Source organism: Tyto alba, unplaced genomic scaffold (genome assembly GCF_018691265.1).
Source record: "Tyto alba isolate M040663 unplaced genomic scaffold, T.alba_DEE_v4.0 Super-Scaffold_27, whole genome shotgun sequence".
Lineage (NCBI taxonomy): Eukaryota > Metazoa > Chordata > Aves > Strigiformes > Tytonidae > Tyto > Tyto alba.
The window spans coordinates 26,688,782-26,707,469 of record NW_024881301.1 but is presented as its reverse complement, the minus strand read 5'-3'; the positions used below and the strand labels follow the sequence as shown (position 1 = coordinate 26,707,469).

The following is an 18,688-nucleotide window of genomic DNA, read 5'->3' as shown; positions in this document are numbered from 1 at the left end:
AGCAGTTCGGAATTGGAGTCACCTCCCAGAAAAATACCTTTTCGCGTATATCAGTATTGACATTTTACTTGTTTTCCAATATAAAAGAAAAAAAATAAAAAATACAATTATATCTTGCCCGTAATTTCAGCTTATAGGATCTCTTAAAAAAGTAATACCGTGAAAACACGTGAAGCAAACGCATGCCATATTTATTTATTTTTTACGTTAACACTTTAGGGTTTTTTTCTGTACAGAAGTTACTGAGGACCCAACATATCTTTAGGCTTCACCCACTGATCAAACTGGTCTGACGTAAGGAAGCCCAGCTTTATAGCAGCTTCTTTTAACGTCGTCCCTTCCTTGTGCGCAGTTTTGGCAATCTTAGCTGCTTTATCATATCCTGTAACAAAACAAAGAAGTTAGACGTTTGCAATTTCAGAATACTTGCTAGAGGTGAGAAAGAGCTGGGATGGTTGGCCTTTGGGGAAGTAGTTTGCTAGATATTATGATTACTGCTTAACTCAGTTTGCAGTAAATGCACACCAAATGTTTACAACAACTCCGTACTCGAAAGTAAATTCTGTTACTCTGGTCTTAATGAATTTAGATCAAAGTTTTATGTGACTTCCTCCTTAAAAAAAACCAACGCCATTGCAATCTCTCCCTTTTCATTATTAGCAGTCAAATTAGGACAACAGATACAAAAATTCTTGCAATCTGTTGTTTTGTTTTTTTTTTTTTTAACTCTAGTGAGAAGTATTTTTATAATGAACCAGTATGGCCACTGCAAGGAGGGCCCACTTTTTCAACAGTAATAGCAGTTGGTGATATTAAAGTAAATTAAATTTTGACCTGAGCCATGCCTTGGTCCCCTAAACATTGTGACAACACAAATAATGTCTGCAAAGTAACATTACCGCAAAATATTTCAGTATAATGCTTTGAGAAGTTTCTGAGCCTTAAACCTACCTATATGTGGGTTCAGTGCTGTTACCAGCATCAGAGATTCGCTCATTAGTTTGTTGATCCTGTCCGTATTGGCTTGAATTCCAACTACACAGTTGTCAGTGAAAGAAATACAAACATCTCCAAGAAGTCTTGCAGAGTTTAAAACATTTTTAATCTAAGGAAAAAAAAAAATAAAAATTACCAAGTATTACATTCAGAAATTAATAGTTACACAATGGAGCACTTGTTCATAACCAGTGCCCCCTCTGCAATATCCACTTCTTTGACAGGCCACTTGTGGAAAAGGAGTACCATGAATAGTACACCCTCCTCCCTGGGCAGGGCAAGGTCAGCCACTCCTATTTAAAAGAACTCTGTGGGAAGCATTCAATAGAGGAAGAACTCTTGCATGAAGGCCACCACAGTATGTACAGCCATTGTTAGAACAGTTCACAAATAACCAAGTAAAAAATACATGAAGGCATCTGATTCATTGTTATTTTCCCCCTCAGGTACCAATCAAGAGAAGGCATCTATAAACACAAAGTACAGTAATGTCTGGCATTAGTCCCCTACTTCGACAATCTGTAATGTGCTGCTTTTTTTTTTGTTTTTTTTTTTGACAGGTGTCTGTTTCTTATCAAAATTTATCTTCTGCTAGGTACATCTTTTGGCTGTTCAATGTGTTGTTTTGGGTTTTTTCCCCTCTTCAAAACCAGGTGCTCTATGCTTAGAAGAAATATGTTCAGATTGGTAGAGAAAACCCATTACCCTAAGCACAGCAAGGAAGAGACAAACACTGATTTTGTTATAAAATTTCAATTTTCTTTCAATCATTTCTAACTTGCATAATAAAAAATCAGTATCAGTCAGTATAGGCTGTGTAGAAAAATAACATATGACCTACTGCTTCCTTTGTGCCTTATTTCTAAGACAAGAAAAACTCAAAAACTTCCCTTTTATTTCTATTTAATATTAGGATCTTTTCGAACAAGTCACCTTAATTATTTTTAAACTATCATCCCTACCTTAACCTCTATGCTATTTCTTCAACATCTTAACCACAGTTTTCCACAATCTTCTGATTCAATGCTTTTGCTTATATCCTTTTCCTCAGTTGCCCCTGTTTATTTTTCCTTCTTGGTTTCAAGAAAAAAAAAAAAAAAGTAGATACCCCAAAGAAGAAAATAAGAATTATGACTTGGTGTAAAAGCATCCAAATGTCAGTACAAGGTGATCTGTAACTTGACTTTATTAATTAAGTATACAGAAGCAGCAGTATGTATCTTGGTGTATCCTGATCACACTATAGAAGGCCAACATTATTTTAAACACTGAAGTCTAAGACTAACCATTTACAGTTTCACACGACTCACTTGCCAAAAGCATGTAATACTTCTGTATTCCGCAGTAACGGAAACTAGCAACAGAGAGTTGCTAAAGAAAAAAAAAAAAAATCCACATTTTTAGCTAAAATACCAAATTCTCGTTGGCATTGGACAAAATTTAGTCTCAAATTGTGTTCCTCTCACCCTACTTCCTTAGACTGATGATAAGCATATATTGTTAAGATAAAAGCTTATCTGCATAAGATAGTTTAATGTAAAAAAAGAAGGCCAGTTCCCTGTTAAAATAACAAGGACTTACCATACAAAATAATAAAATTTGTTCTCACAATTTATCAGCTTCCCTGGCGCTTGTACTGACTAAATATTTACTGATTTTTTTTTCCCCACGAGTTACCTGTTTGTACAATCAGCGATTTGAAAAGACCTACATGTTTGAAATTTTGTGAACTTACCATCATGGGCTTAAAAACATTCAGTTCAAAGTGTCCATTGCTACCTCCTACAGTAACAGCAACATGGTTTCCCATAACTTGAGCTGCCACCATGGTTACTGCTTCACACTGTGTAGGGTTCACTTTTCCTGATTGGGGAAGGGAGAGAAAAAGGTTACCAGAGAAGAAGGAAAGAGAAAAAAAACCCAAACAAACCCAAAACAGCAAAACCAGCAAAAACCACACAAACAAAAGACAGCAGTTTTCTCATTTACCAAATCATATTCAACAGAAGATATTTTGTATGAGGTAACATGTCTTACTCATCTGTATCCGTGCAGCACAGAAAGGAAGTAATTTCCATAAGTGATATGAAATTGACTGTACTATTGCACTAATTCAGCTAGGATTTTAAAGCAGCAATGGCTGCTTTAGCAATCTACAAAGACTCTGAGAGATGGATCAAATGTACATGAGCTCTAAACAGCTGTTAATTACCACAATTCTTAACAGTCAAGAGGTTATCACCTGTCTTTACTCGTGCAAGTAGGCATTTCTGGTAAATCACTACCAAATCTCAGTCAATTTAAGAAAAGTATTACTAATCTGTTAAAATTACTTTGTAATAAAATTAGTACAAAATGTTTACTTTGTCAGGAAAAAAAAACAAAAACAAACAAAAAAAAATTAAGAGTGGCCTCCTAACAAGGAAGTTTTATGGTTGATTTAATTTCTAGAAATAATCCTAGTAAGAACATTCATTATCTGCTTTTTTTTTTTTAAGCCAGATATGCTCACAACCTGTTTCTTTTATAATTTATCATACAGGAAGAACATGCTTAGAATAGTTTCAGATGTACAGTATTCATATAGATATAGGCAAGGAACAATTACTAATATCTAATATTAGTATTGTTTAATATTACTATGTATATTACTAATAATATTTCTTATCCTCCCATACAATGGAATCACTGCAGAAGAGAAAATGCAAGTACATAACACTAATCACGCTAGGAAGTAAATTCAGAAGTCAATTTACATCATTAGTATTGCTACACTTCATACATTACATCATTTAAAGCCTGTTTCAGAAAATCCTCTAAATAAAAATTGTAGCAATTTTGCAATTCTAAACAAAGGCTTTGAGAAGTATGCCTGTATTAATAAGTCTTTTGTTTACAGGTACTACTCTCTCCCACATACTTGCCAACACACACAGCTGTGCAAACAAGTATTTTTATGAACACAAATGGTGGCAAAATACAGCAGAAGATAAAAACTGACAGAAGTGTTGAGTCTTACAGACTCTTGTGGTGGCGTTTGGTAAGTATCTGTTAAGAATTAGTGGCCCCAAACAAAAGAAACGGGCAATTTTTGTTTGTATTCTTTCTTTGTACCTGGCATGATGCTGCTTCCCGGTTCATTTTCAGGCAGGATAAGTTCTCCTAGTCCAGAGCGTGGTCCAGAACCCAGGAAACGAATATCATTAGCTATTTTCATCAGACTACATGCCACTGTGTTCATAGCTCCACTGAGTTCCACTAGAGCATCGTGAGCCGCAAGAGCTTCAAACTTATTTGGAGCAGTGACAAAAGGCAAACCTACAGGGAGGTGAGGGAAATATAAAATATGAGGGACTCCCTTGCAGACATAAGCCAGATAATCAAACACATAATTAGCTTAATTAAAAAAAATTAAAAAAATTACCAACACTGTAAGATCATCTCTCTTCTCTAGACCTTCCCTCACAAACATATTTCTTAAACAGATCAATACAAAAGACACAGTAAGTCACTAAAATACAAGCCAGTATGAAATCTGAGCATCTACTCACAACAAAAGTACACATTTCAAGCTTTCATACTGTGTTGCATACTAAGCATTGCTTTGCACCACAGTATTCTGTGAATGTCAATAACCTCTTACAAGTTAGCTGAAACTTATGTATTTCCTCCATTAAATCAAGTTAGATTCTTTGGATTGTCAATTGCTGTGATGCTTCTCTCAGTTATGAAAATAGAGGATTTTGCAGCACAGTGCAGACATTAGGGTAAATAAAAAGTAATCACAATGCAATTACCTACTTCAAAGAAAAAAGATGTATCCAACTATCAGCACTGGAAGGGAACAAGAAACCAGACAGAACACGTGAAAGCTGATTCAGACTCAAGAGGATGCCTGAAACTGCTGCCAACAGCAAGAGCACAGGAGCAATGGAAGCAACAGCTCTGTTTACGTTAAATTAAATGCCTGAGATTTAAGGCTGTGTTCCATAATGAAAAACTTTTCTCCAGGGCTTTGCCCTGGAATAAAAGACTCAGCAGAATTTTATTAGTGGTAACGAACATCACTAAGGATGTGTGCAGGGATGCTGACCGTGGCCTGGACTTATGCCCCACAAAACTACAGGTCTGAGCTTACACTGCCAGTTTAAACAAAAGTAACGTAACACCATTTGCTAGAGAAACAGCAGAATTTCTACTGTTTTGCAGTTCTTGCCAAACACCAAATCCCACCCAATTTGCAGGGGCTTCTGAATTGCCTAGCTGCCTGCTCAGTTGCAGAGATCAATCCAAACTTTTCCTTTTGCCCTTGCCCATAAATTTCCCCTTTAAGAACACGTGGAATTTCAATAGTCTGCCTTACTTGTTTTAAACTCGTACAACCTGCCCATGTGGTACACCTAACAAGCGTTAGGGTGGGAGAGCTTCCTAACACCACCAATGGCTTCTTCAAGCACCAAAACAAGTCCTGTACTGCTTCTTATCAGCAGCTGTTGCTTATGACAAGTTTCTTCTTCCCTGTCAGGGTGGGAGAAAATCTTGACCCTCTATGAGACAGTGATCTATTAAATAATAGATAATTGATCTATTAAAACAAAAGCATTGCTGATAAGCAGTTTCATGTTTTACAGCAAATTTAAGTGAAAGACATATGCATTACTTCAGGGAGCATTTTTAAAACTAATACTGTGACACAGAACTGGGTCACATCAAAGAACTCAGTGGCTCTGTAAATTAAGCTTTAAGGTCTATAAAGACAGCATAAAAAAATCAGACAGCTAACTTTTACTTTCACATTAAAAAAATGTAGTGGCTTTGGGATGTCTTTTTCCAATTCCTTTGTGCCAAGTCACTGTAGATTAAGCAAGTCAGAGGAGCAGCAAAGACAGAAGCTGAACTAGTAACAGAAGTTTGAAACTGTATCCATCTCCAACAAGACTTGCTAAGAAAAAGGTGGTAATTTCAGTCACTTTCGATGCATCGGCTATAATTACAAAAATACATTCCATCAAAAATTCTAAGTATAAGGCATGTAAAATACAGCATTAACATAAAGTTTTATGTTAAAATATAAAGACAATTTGAGAAGCTTATGAGAAGTATGGAAACTGAAAGATTTCATCTGAATTTGACTGTATGTTACATATACTGCTTTACTGATAACTCTGAAATATCATTCCTCACCTGTCAGTTCAGCCACTTTAGCAGCAACTTTCTCAGCAAAGCCAATTCTCGTGTTTAATCCTGTACCAACTGCAGTCCCGCCAGCTGCCAGCTGATACACTCTTGGCATGGTTGACTCAATCCTAGCCACACCATATTTAATTTGTTGCACATAGCCACTAAATTCCTTTGAAAGAAAGGAGGACAAAATAAAGGAAAAAATACAACAATCATCTAGAATTATTTAGATTTTTAACATGATGACTGGACTAACTCCTTTAAAAACCTGAAGGCACTGAACTTCACAGAGATGCTAAATTTTAGCATGTTTCATTAAGAGGGAAAATTTACAGATATTAGAAGACTCTTCTCACTGTATGAACAATTACAGATAAAAACAACCTACCTATATTAAAAAAAAAAAACAACATACACAATGCATCTTTCTCTTGCCTTTTACCTTAGTTGTGTACTTAGCAGGATCTGAATCCAAGGTAATTCAGATCTCAGATTAAACTAACGTTCTCAAGTTACAATTAGAGAAACGGATCCTGGGCTTTTTTCGCTTAATTTTAGTTAGCAAAAAAAACACTTGTGCATTCTTGTAAAAAAAACACAAATTTTACAGAGATTCTTATCAGTCCAGTCTAAGTTAATTCATTACCAGATTAATGTAATATAAGGCATTCTTGACAATATGACAACAAAGATTTACTATTTTATATATATATATATACACACACACACACAATCATATATCAAAGATTTTAATTCAAAAATCATAGCTAGTACACTTAGTTACTTAGTACCACCCTAAAGTAGGTCTTGTTCAAAATACTAAATATGTGTGTTGGCAAAACCTTGTATATATAAATTTACAGACTACAGACTACCTACCTTCTTCATTCCAATGTCAGTGTAATAGAAATATCACGTCATATTATTTGGTAATGGAACATGATTAAAAATCATGTATATCTTACTACTGTTAGAAGTAAAACGCACATAGAAAAAAATAAGGAGCTTTATGATGCAGTAATTAAGAGTACAGCATCCAGCAAACTCCAATAAAGATAAAAATACTCTGACTGAGATTCAGCCAGTTTCCTATTAATTCTCTTAAGCTACCAACTTAATTTAGGCCTCCCCAAGTTTGCCTCAGTTCCCTCCAAGATATTTACAAGAATGTTTCAAATAAATGCATAATTACTTTTTTTTACCTGTCCAAGTGTAAGAGGAACAGCATCTTGTGTATGAGTGCGCCCTATTTTTATGATTTGGGAAAACTCCTTGGATTTCGCTTCAAGTGCATTCTGTAGCTTCTTTAGTCCAGGTAACAACACCTCATTAACCTCCTGGGCAGCAGCAATATGCATTGCTGTTGGGAAAGTGTCATTTGAACTCTGTGGAGGAAGTTCAAGAAATTTATTTACAAGCTTTCCTCACCATTGTTACTGTAAGATGTACACATATGGCTTTATTCTCTTTGTTTTATAAACAAGAAGAAACTAAACTAAGAGTAAGCAACTTAGCAGTGTTCCACAAGTCGACCTGCAAGAATAATCAAATCTTCTAAACAGCAGTCCAGCACCATATTGATAAAGTCAACTTTTTATAACTATACCCACAGAAAGTACATGAGTAGACTGTTCACAACACTGGGACCGAAAAAGAGAAAAAGACTTGCTAAAGTAGTTATGAGACACAGGTAACAAATGGATGGACAATTTCAAAGCAATTTAAAGCATAGGCTTTAAAACACTTATGTGTTGCTATGGTAATGTTAAATCCATTCCCAGGAGATTGAATAAACACAAAATATCAGGAAGTGATACAACCAAAGTCAGTGGTTTAAGCTTCAGCTAATCTGAAGAAAACATTAAGAGTGAAGTATAATAAAAACATCTACCACAATCCTTTGGGAAAAAGAAATGAAATGGGTAAGTATCCAACCTTTAGAAACTGGATCTCTATTTAACTTCAAGACTATCTGCAGCAGCAGTGGTTGTCACCAGGCCACCTCTGTATGAATTCATCTGTCATGAATGAGTTCAAAATTTTTAATCTTAAAGCTCATACTGTCACTGACTAACATTTTAAAGTTCATCGAAACTGAAAAACCTGGAAAATCATTGCCAAAGCTGTACACAAAACTTTTTTTTTTTTTTTTTAAATCTAAACAGTGACTATAAAACAACTCAAAATTCACAATTCAAAAAAAAAAAAAAAAAACCAAACAGCTTTTGTCATTGAAAGAAGTATAATGCAAGTGTAATAACCACCTGGCTTTTGTTAACATGATCATTCGGATGTACTGGGGTTTTGCTCCCCAGTTTGCCCCCCATTATCTCAATGGCTCTATTGCTGATAACTTCATTGACGTTCATATTGGTTTGAGTTCCAGAACCAGTCTGCCACACCACCAACGGAAAGTGATCATTTAATTTTCCTTCAGCTACCTATAATGGGAAAAGAGAGAAAAGTTTTTCTACTGGAACAAAAAAAAAATTAAAAAGGATAAACTCGAACATTTTAAAGCTGTAATTAAAATAATGTTCTCCATTATGTTTGTGAATATATATATATAACACTTGTGAGTTTATATGAGAATAACTGAGAATCTGATATAATACCAGATATTAAAAGGGTAAAAAATTTCTGCTATGCTTTTTGAAGATCCTGAATTCTGAAACAGAGAAATATCTACATTGATTTCATGTTCTACAGTAATAAAAAGACTTTTAAAAGATCTCTTGGGTTATATCTTCTGTTTACGAAACAATGCAGATGATTTTATAAGGCTAAAAACATCCCTCCCCTTCCCAAATTTTAAAGCAATTTGTATTCTAATCCTCCTGGGCAGGACTAGAGGTGAGTACATGCTGGTTCTCCCTTCCACAGTTATTTGTTCGGGTTAGTAAGATCTGGGGAAGAAAAATATCTTAAGTAGTTTCTCAGTCTGAGCACGTAAGCTGCTTCAGGGTACTGATTCAGTGTTGTGTGTCTCCTTGCGTCATGACCATCCTTTAGGTGTCAGAAACATCAGTTTTTGGACAGTGTTTATCTGTTTACAAACCCCTCATCAGCATGGGTGCACTGCTTTCTCCTAGGAAATCAAGCTCAACAGCTGCACAGTTTCATCATGAACACTGATCACAACTATATATCAATCTGAATTAGAGGCATTCAGAAGTCCCCCAGAGGAGGTGTTTTTGCCAAAGGCCATCTGTTAGGCACATGCAGTATATGGTATTTGTATAACTGGAGTCTCTGCAATTTCTCCAGAAATAAATTTCATACAGGGAAGTTTCAAATCTCTTACACCTGTAGACATCAGATTTTGCAGCAGGAAGATGAACTGGCAGATGGCTGCTGGTATCAAAAACCTTTTTCCCGTAAGACATGCTTTCCCTAATAGGGCCCTGACCTACATGGCTTTAAATTGAGAGGTGCCTAAATAGGACTTGTGACTGTCTTTACCGTACCTCAGCTGTAACTGAGTATGTTACACACATAAACAAGCAAGAGAATCACCTGCACTTAAAAAGATTCCTATGTACTGACTCACTGATTACACATGGGAACAAGGTCCTAATCAGTCAAAAATGGCTACACCAACTTACATCTTCTGTAGGCAGGCTATGACAACTGCTATCTCAAGTCAAAACAGAACAGGTACAAATACTCTCCCGTTTGAGCTACATTTTCTGGAGGCTGCTGAACCTTATATGCACTTCGAGATTTTTCTAAATGTGTGTCTGTGACGGTATCAAAATCCATGCTCAGAAGTATCACCCCCATGCATATTAGCCTCAGAAAAGATGAGAATGCAAAGCAAAGGATCTGTTGTCACAACTCTGAGGCTAGATAACTATCTCCAGTTCATCAGGATAAATCAGACCTCCTGGAAACATGCCTTTCAGGAAAGGATCTTATCCATTTCCCATCTTATACAGGGGCACAGTTCCCACCTCCAAGAGTAATTTGATTCCTTGCTGTATCTCTTTCTTTTTCAGTTATATTAGAAAATTATTTTTGAGGTAGGGGAGAGGATAGCACTGCAGAGGTGTTTTTAAAACACAACAAAAAAAGCCCCGAACAACTTTCAGAACCCAGGAATCTAAACTAAGGAGTATTTAGCCACCAAAACTTCTGATTCACCTTTAACTGGGAGAACCCTAGAAACCACAAGAAGAGACTGGACATATTCTGGAGTTCTCCAGAGCTCTTGGATCTTGGGACTTACGGTGCTACAGCTGCAAAGACTGAAATATTTTTAAGCTAGTCAGAACAAGAAAGCTCTGTAAAACGATGCTTCAAGATAAATATATCTATTGATTTACACAAAGCAACACACCTGGTATCACCATACCTCAAATAATGGTCATTCACAACTCTGTGCACTTGGGTGGCATTTATCCTGAGGAAGGAGATGACTCTGTGTGTCACACCATGTCCTCTTTAGCTATAAAAGTGATACTTAAAAAGCACAGATTTACTAGTAAGCTTAAGTCTGAAGAGGAAATAGATGAGTAACAGAGAAACTTTTCAGATTGCAGATGGTCTTCACATTACCAAGATGCGATTGCTTAAGAGATGGGAGACTTCCAAAACAAACTGCTTGGCATGTCAGACCTCACGGTAGCTGAATGAACTGAGATTCCATTCCCTCACTAGAGTTTTTTTATGCTCTTCGTCTGCTAAGAGTTAACACTATGCAAGTAATGAGTAGACTTAATAGAGGGGGAAAATTACATTGTTTTTATAACTTAAGTATCAAAATGTATTTGAACATTCTATCCTTTCTATAAAGGTAAGGAGTAAATTCGTAAAACATTATATAAAGTAAATGATTTCTCAACCTGAAAAACAAAATTTACTAACACTAAATGCCTTCCTCTAAAAATCTGAAAAATGCCAGAGGTCTTCCCTCTGACTCCAAACTTCCTGTGAAAAACTTAACAAAAATAAAGTGACAGTTCTAGTATTTTGAACAGTTTGTTCCTACCTCATTTGCCGCCTTTACAATAGCATTAGCAATCTTTGGGTCAAGACCATAATCTTGATTTACTTCAGCAGCTGCTCTCTTCAAGATGCCGAAAGCCCTTATAACTTGAACCTGAGACATAAGAGTAAGTTTAAATACATAATTTTTTTTCTCCCCAAAGGACATTTTAGGAACCTATGGCACAGATCTAGCTCTAAACCAAACTCCTTCTGAACTTAAACCTAGCAGTAGTCCATCTACCAAACCAAAGACCAATCAGGTCACATAACCTGTGCTCCCATTAACAGTGACATTTATCCAAGCAGTCCAGGAAGCAGTACACAGCTCATCTTTTCTTTGTAAGTCCAGGTAAACTTTGTGTATCGAAACAGATTACATGTATTGAAATGAATAGGAAAGGAAAACTGGTTCTACTTCTAAAAAAGCCTTTTTGAGGGCAAACTTACACATGTTTTAGTACATGGAAAGCCAGTGCATGACAAAGCGCGTGCACACTAATGCTCTATGCACAGCTACACATGAAAAAGTAACTTCATAGTAACTCATGTTACACTAAACATCTTCAGTAACAAAATACATAACACTATAGGAAACAAACTACTACGTTCAGCCTTCTGTCTTCAGAAAAATGAAAGATAGATCTCTATTCATCCTGGTTATTAAAAAATTAAGGAACACGGTAAAAATGTTATTCAAAGCAACATTCAGTTTATTTAAATTAAACAAAAAATATTTCTTATACAGAACAGTATCTTGCCATGGAATTTCTAACTTTATTTAAAAATCAAAGTTGCTCATATTCCCCGCAAAAGTCTAAGGAGTAGGTATTCACTCTCACATCCAAAACATACTTAAAGAGAAAAAAAGCTTTAAGTGAGAAGAGAGCTTGAAATTACTTACTGGCATTCGTTCTGAAACACCTCCAATCTTGAAGTTCATTGTAGATCTTACAGTCTGGGCACCATAGTATTTGTCACTTGGGACCTTCAGTTCACCAAAGGTATCATATTCTATCCTGAAAGCCTCTTGAGTGGACTGTGGAAAAGGAGAAAAAAATGTATTTCAAACACTGGTAAACAGCACATCCTTTTTGAAAGCAGATACAGTTAAGAAGAAATGTTCAAGAAGGGGTAAAAACCAGAACAAAGACACACAGCTAGTCATAAGTATTTTTCTAATTATATCTTCAAAGTTAAGACATTTTTCTAGTTTGAGCACCTGTCTCACTAAAAGTCACAACTACTAACTTTGTGTAGCATAGCACACTCAGGGGTGACAGGCAGCACTGCGAGATTTAAGACCTCAGCTGCCCACTGTGTGAAAAATATCATCCTGACAAAAGACTCGGTTTCTTCTTTTTGAATAATTAGTAACTTATCTTACAGTTTATAGAACTGGTGTTTTGTTAAAAGCAAGCTGAAGAACTAGCGCAGTAAAAATTCAAGTGGTATCCACCCAGGCAACAGACATGTAACACAATCCCTACTTGAAATCCACACTGCACATAGGACAGAAGAGAAATACTGAAAGGGAGCAAATGATTAATTCAATACCAAGACACCGACAACTAGTTATTTTCTTAAGCCTAATAAACCAGGAACACAGTTGCCCTACCTTTGCAACATGAATAAACTGCACTTAGGTATATTTCCAGCAGTATTTATGTTAGGCAGTATTTCTGTATCATGTATACACCTAGCATGCATTATTATCCAACACAGCCGGAGATAAATTAATTTTAGCTGATATACACCAACTAAAAAGTAATTATTTTTTGTGAAAACCCATTCATCTGTGATGATGTGATCACATTCACATGTAGCTCGACAAAGACTGTGCAACTGGACAGGAAGCAAGAGCAGTTTACTCTTCCTCTCCCCATGCCTTGATGAGCAAAGTCCCAATTTTCTGTGAGAAAGGTGTTCACACTTCCCCAGAAGAGAAGATTACCTTCTTGCAGGGTCTTCAGGGAAGGGGAAGAAACCTTTTTTAATTCTTAATCATAGATGGAGTAAAACAATCCCAGCTCCACATGTAGGGTATATACATGCACAATGCCAGGCTCTGGCCTAACCCTGACCCTCAGGGGTGAGTCCTTGGGACAGCTCTACCAGAGCATCAAGTGTTGCAGCACAGTGGAAGAAGAACAGCAAACGTTAGAAACTATTAAGAAAAGCTGAGGATACACGAAGAAATCTCGCTGTGCCACCAAGGTTCATCTACACTCTGACGTCTTTGTGCAGATTTGGTTCCTTTATCTCAAAAAGCATATTACTGGAAACGGTTCAAAGACAGACAATAAAGCTGATGAACAGAAGGAAACAGCTTTCTTAAGACACCTGACTTTTTCATTCAGAAAAAGAGACAACTTGGGGTTTGAAGGAAAACTGAGGTCAATAAAAGCATCGGTAGAATGGTGATGGGTATGAGCTGCTCACTATCCCTTCCAATACAGGAAGAAGGAGCCATAACATTAGGCTAGTAGGAGTCAGGTTCAAATAAAGCAGAAGAAAGCAGCTCTTCACCCAAGTAGCATACTGACAGAACTCCTTGCCAGCTGATGCTGCGGATGCAAGAAGCCCACATGAGTTTAGGGAAAATGAGGTAAGCACTCAGAAGAAAGATCTGAACTGGGTTGTTACACAGACAAACCAGACTCAGGAAATCCTCTGATGTGAGCGTGAAGAGCCCGGGTCAGAATAAGAGGAAAGCATCACATACATTTGCACAGTTCTTACTCTTCCCTAGGCGTCCACTTCTGAAGTCAGACTGCTCCTCTCTTTCCTTTGCCCGTTTTACTTGTCCCTTGCTTGGTGGGTCTCAGTCTTCTCCGGCAGGAGCACAGCTGGGTGTTGGGCAGAACAGCAGCACTGACTTTCCGCAGCAGCCTGCCCAGGTCCGCATCACCAGGGACGGCAAGCTGCGGGTGGGGGGTGCAAGTGGGGGGTGTTCCAGCCTTTTTACTGCCCTAAGCAGCATTCCCAGCCAGATGGAGATGCTCTGCCGTCGGGTACTCCAGCAGTCACGTACCCGAGACACCAGCCCCACTCTCTTAGGGCGCTCTCGCAGAGTAGGTAGTGCACGTCACCCGAACAAAACTGCAGCCCAGCCCACAGGCAGCGAGGGTTAGCTCTGGCATTGCTGTCCCGCTGCCCACACCTTGTGTTTTGGCTGATGCTCTCCCAGACACTGACCCCAGAGGAATACAAAGTTTACTGTGGACCAGTATGCCATCCCTATGTTCTTTAATCTTCTTTATCTTAGTTTAATCGCTTAGCATTCATTTACATGTTGACTAAGTATCTTACCGCCAAAAAGGTTTAATGGGGATGCTTGCGGGTCTTACTGTACATGTGCACATACGAATACTCCTACAGCAGAGATCACTGATACATGGCCTCTGAAATCCCCGCTTATAATATTCAGACACCTTGGGTAAGCAGACATTGTCAAGCTTTTCCTAGAGCTGGATAAGCAGAACCAATTCGGTTCCAAGCCCAGCACTTGTGGTTGTATCAGTAAAAGTACCCACACACAAACAATATAGAAAAAGTTTAACTACCTGTAACCTTTTAGAAGAAAAAGCTAGCAGTTGCACAATTGATTCCTCAAACTTACGTAACAGTGTCAACAATGGTGAAACAAGATAAATAGGATCAGCACCTCCTCATACAAGTACCTTTTAACAACAAAATCCTATTATTAAAAAGAAAATTACTTCCCTAGCCAATTCCCTGTTACACACATTCACAAACTCCAGAGAAGTTAACAGGGTAAGGTGCTTCAAGCTGAATGTCATTTGCTGATTAACAGAGAGTAACAAGTGACATCAGGTAAAAAAGCAAAGTGATATTTGTCATGCATACTAAAGGAACTAAACTTCAGCATTACCTTCAGACTAATGTTGCAGCCTGCAGAAGGCACTGCCTGAACTTTTATATAAAAAAAACACGCTTCCCCCACTCCTTAGAGAGAATTCACCCTCTTGAGTGGCTTTATGAGCTGAAGCTCCCAGTTGCCGCATCTAAAGCAGAAATTTCTGCGGTCACTTGCTAACCCAGGGAACCTGCTGTGAAATGGTACAACAGCACGCTTGTGTCAGCCCCCTCTACTCCCCCAAGCAGTGGGCCACGGGAGAGGCAAATGGAGATGTAATAACCAAGGCAAACTCCTATGCTCCCTTACTTCCTATCACAGCTACAGCAAGTCTCAGCTCAGAACTACTATTCCTCACCTTTATAAAACATATATATACATAATTTTTTTCAGAGGCTTGACAAGGCCTGCTTTGCCTCCCAAAATCCCCGGAAGGCACAGTCCAAAGTTTACAGAGTTAGGCAAACATAACTGTACTTTTGCCTTGCTGCAGGGAACGAATCAGCTAGAACTGATTGCACCACAAGGCGCTGGAGATACACAAATGGCAGAACTGCTGCAATACTGTTTTCTGTGGAAAATTACATTCTGAGTTAAGGATGCAGCGGCTTTTGGATGTAAGTATTTCAATTCAAAAACTCGTAATTTTTAGCACATCAAAACCAATCTTTAAAGGCCAGCAGTAAATGGAATTTGTGCTCAACTGCTCTCCTTCAGCAGATGAAGAATGTTTCCATTTTTAAGTGTCATTTCTCCCTTATAATACCGAGTCACAAATTCTGAAGTTTGCTCTTTAGAAATCAAAACCAAATATTTTACAACGTTCAGCTGAAGAAGGACCATTACGACCGCAATTCCATTTAAAATATCTTGGGCAATTTAGCTCAAAGTTAAGGCAACACGACAGTCAGACTGTTGAACACCATGCACATTTGGTTGTGCCTACACAAGGCGTTCCGTAACACAACTCCTGCTGCTGAAAAATCTCTGCAAACAACAAAAAGTAGCGGGTTTGGGGTTTTTTTTTGTTTGTTTGTTTGGGGTTTTTTTAATATAAATACTCATTGGTACATTTTTGGTGGTCCTCTTGCAATTAAAAGCACACAAAGTTTTCCTATAAGAATTCAAGGGCTGCTTGAGTTCCAAAGTCACTGAGGGGCATCTTGCTACAAACTTCTGCTGTTATTTAAACCCAAGCAATTAATGACAAGTGCTTTACAGGACAGGTCATATTTCTGACCAGCAAAGACCAACACACAGACATTTCATGTAAGGCTGCTGCCTTTCATAAATACTGGATCTTCAGCAAGTAAACGAAGAACATGAGCTGTGATGGTTTTCTCAGATGATGCCAAACAAAAAAATAAAAAAGGGAACCATCTGACAGGCCAGTTGCTTGTGAGTGACAGTCTGCTCTGACACAGGTTTTCTTATAGAGGTAGGTTTCATTCACCCTGCTGTTTATTCACACATTTGGAAGCTTGTTTTTAATGCTGTTTTCTATACGGTAAGAAACATCACAGACTGGGAACTAATATTCTAGTTAAATTTATGAACTATTTTAGTAAAGCAAATAATAAAATTAATTCACTAATCAAACCCTAAACATCCCACTTCCTGCTGGAATCCTTCCACCACGCTGAAGTTATCTGCTTGTTTTAAAGGGTGAACTTCACAGAGATGCACCTGAGACTAAGGTTTCCACGCAACGTCCTAGCTGAGATTCAAAGTTCCTCACCCAAATAGCATTTTCATTCCTACATTGAGCCACGCGCGATAAACAAGCCCCGCTCACGTTTCAGCCTGACAGTCAACTGACTGTACTGGAAACAATAATGAGGGTGCCTGGTAGAGGTGACAGGCAGCTCTTACCTGAAAGCTCCCCGCTTTTCAGGCAGCCCCGGAGATTTTCCTGCGAGGACCCGGCTTTTTCTTATTTGCTCAACAGCTCTAAGAAAGGGCCCGGCGTTTCTGCGGCGGAGGCCGCTGCGTGCCACAGCGGGTCCTGCAGAATCACCCCCCCCCCCCCCCGCCCGCCCGCCCGCCCGCCGCGGAAATCCCGTCCCCGAGAGCAGCCGCCGCCTCGGGGCTGCACACACCCGGCTCGGCAGCTCCGCCGCAGGCCGCACGAGCCCCACCGGGGACGGCGGTAACGCCTTCCCGGTGCCGCTGACCCGCGCCCTCCTCGCCGGGGCGACACACCGGGCCGAAGCCCCCCGTTGCCCCCTTCCCCGCCGCGGGGGGGAGGAGCCGCGGCGGCAGTGGCAGTTAGAGGTCACCGCTCCCCTCACACACACACACACACACACACAGACTTTTCCCGCCCGCCCCGCGGCGCTCACCATGGCGGCGCGCAGCGGCGGGCCCCAGCGGGCGGCGGCGGCGCGCGGGGGCGGCGCGAGGCGGGCGGCGGAGCAGCCCAGGCGGCGGCAGGCGCGGAGTGAGCGGTGCATGGCGGCGGCGGCGGGGGGCGGCGGCGCCGGGCAGGGCCGCACCGCCCCGGACGGGCGTCAGGCGGGGAGAGACGCCGCCGCCGCCGCCAATCGGCGAGAGACGCCGCCGCCGCCGCCAATCGGCTGCCGCGGGCGGGGCGGGGCGAGCGGCCAGGCCGCGCCCGCCCGGCCTGAGGGAAAAGCCGCCCAGCCTGGGCGCGCCGCGGGAACAGTACGTCCCACACGAGGGAAAGAAGAGGCGTTAGCTTCTTCTGCGTTATTAAAACCTTTTTTAAAAAGATTAAAAAAACTTTTTTTTTAAAAAAAAAACTTTTTAAAAAAGATCTCTGAAACATTATTTCCTCCCTCCTTAACGCCAGGCAGGGCTCTTTCCACAAAAAAAAAAAAAAGCCATGTCAAGATCTAGTCCCCTTCTCCCTCCCCGCCCCTGCAAGGTAGTGCTTCGACAAGCTGCATTTCCTCAAAGCCCAGGCTCGACACCCTAGTGCAAGGTACAGAAACGCTAAGAGCACAATACGGTGTATTCATCACCAGCAACATTCCAACATTTCATTTCTTTCCAGGAACAGTCAACATTCAACAGCAGAGAAAACAAATTGTCACAAATTAAGAAATGCTCCATTCAGTTGCAATCTGAATAGTTACGCTTCAGCCCTCCAAAAACTGGGAAGTTAGTCACAGAAATGCTGCTAGAAACTGCTGCATCTATGCCTTACAAGTTACATCTTGGTACTAAAGCACACTAAGTTCGAGGGGGGGGTGTAAGATAATATTAAGTCAGTCTTCTGCTAAACTGCCCCTTGGTTCCTCTGAGAGGAAAAAAGACACACACACAGAGGACACACCACAAAACTGGCTTCCAAAACTGCAGACAGTAGAGATTAGATATTAAGATTATATTCTGTTCATGGTACCTTGGAGGAAGTAACTGGAGTAGGTCTTGCTTCCTCCACTAAAACAACAGTATGACAATTGCTACAGTTTCAGCTTTAGAACAAAGTTACAATTACTGGCACATCATTTTCTTTTCTTTTCTGTTACTTACAATCAACAAGTTTGATGCTTAAGTCCCCATATCATAAAACTCAGCATCTCACTCTCATCTAAAACCACTGCAATACATTTCTTTTTAAAAGATGGAAATAACTATACAATGCTTTTATTTTATACGTAATTATATACATAACAGCAT

General features: G+C 39.4%; 1 protein-coding gene across 3 annotated transcripts; it reads right to left on the bottom strand.

The window, feature by feature from the left end:
* Positions 1–170: 170 nt before the first annotated feature.
* Positions 171–17,501, bottom strand: FH (fumarate hydratase). Of its 3 annotated transcripts, XM_042798162.1 has the most exons (11): positions 13,906–14,205; positions 12,984–13,130; positions 12,068–12,202; positions 11,168–11,278; positions 8,442–8,618; positions 7,380–7,562; positions 6,181–6,346; positions 4,111–4,314; positions 2,732–2,859; positions 952–1,105; positions 171–382 (listed from the first exon to the last, which is right to left on the bottom strand). In XM_042798162.1, the coding sequence occupies exons 2-11, from the start codon at positions 13,047–13,049 to the stop codon at positions 240–242; spliced, it is 1,467 nt and encodes a 488-aa protein (XP_042654096.1). In that variant the 5' UTR covers positions 13,050–13,130; positions 13,906–14,205; the 3' UTR covers positions 171–239. The 3 variants fall into 3 exon arrangements, with proteins under 3 accessions (XP_042654096.1, XP_042654095.1, XP_042654097.1); XM_042798161.1 differs by lacking the exons at positions 12,984–13,130; positions 13,906–14,205 and adding an exon at positions 17,386–17,501; XM_042798163.1 differs by lacking the exon at positions 12,984–13,130 and having other exon boundaries at positions 13,906–14,204.
* Positions 17,502–18,688: the final 1,187 nt, after the last annotated feature.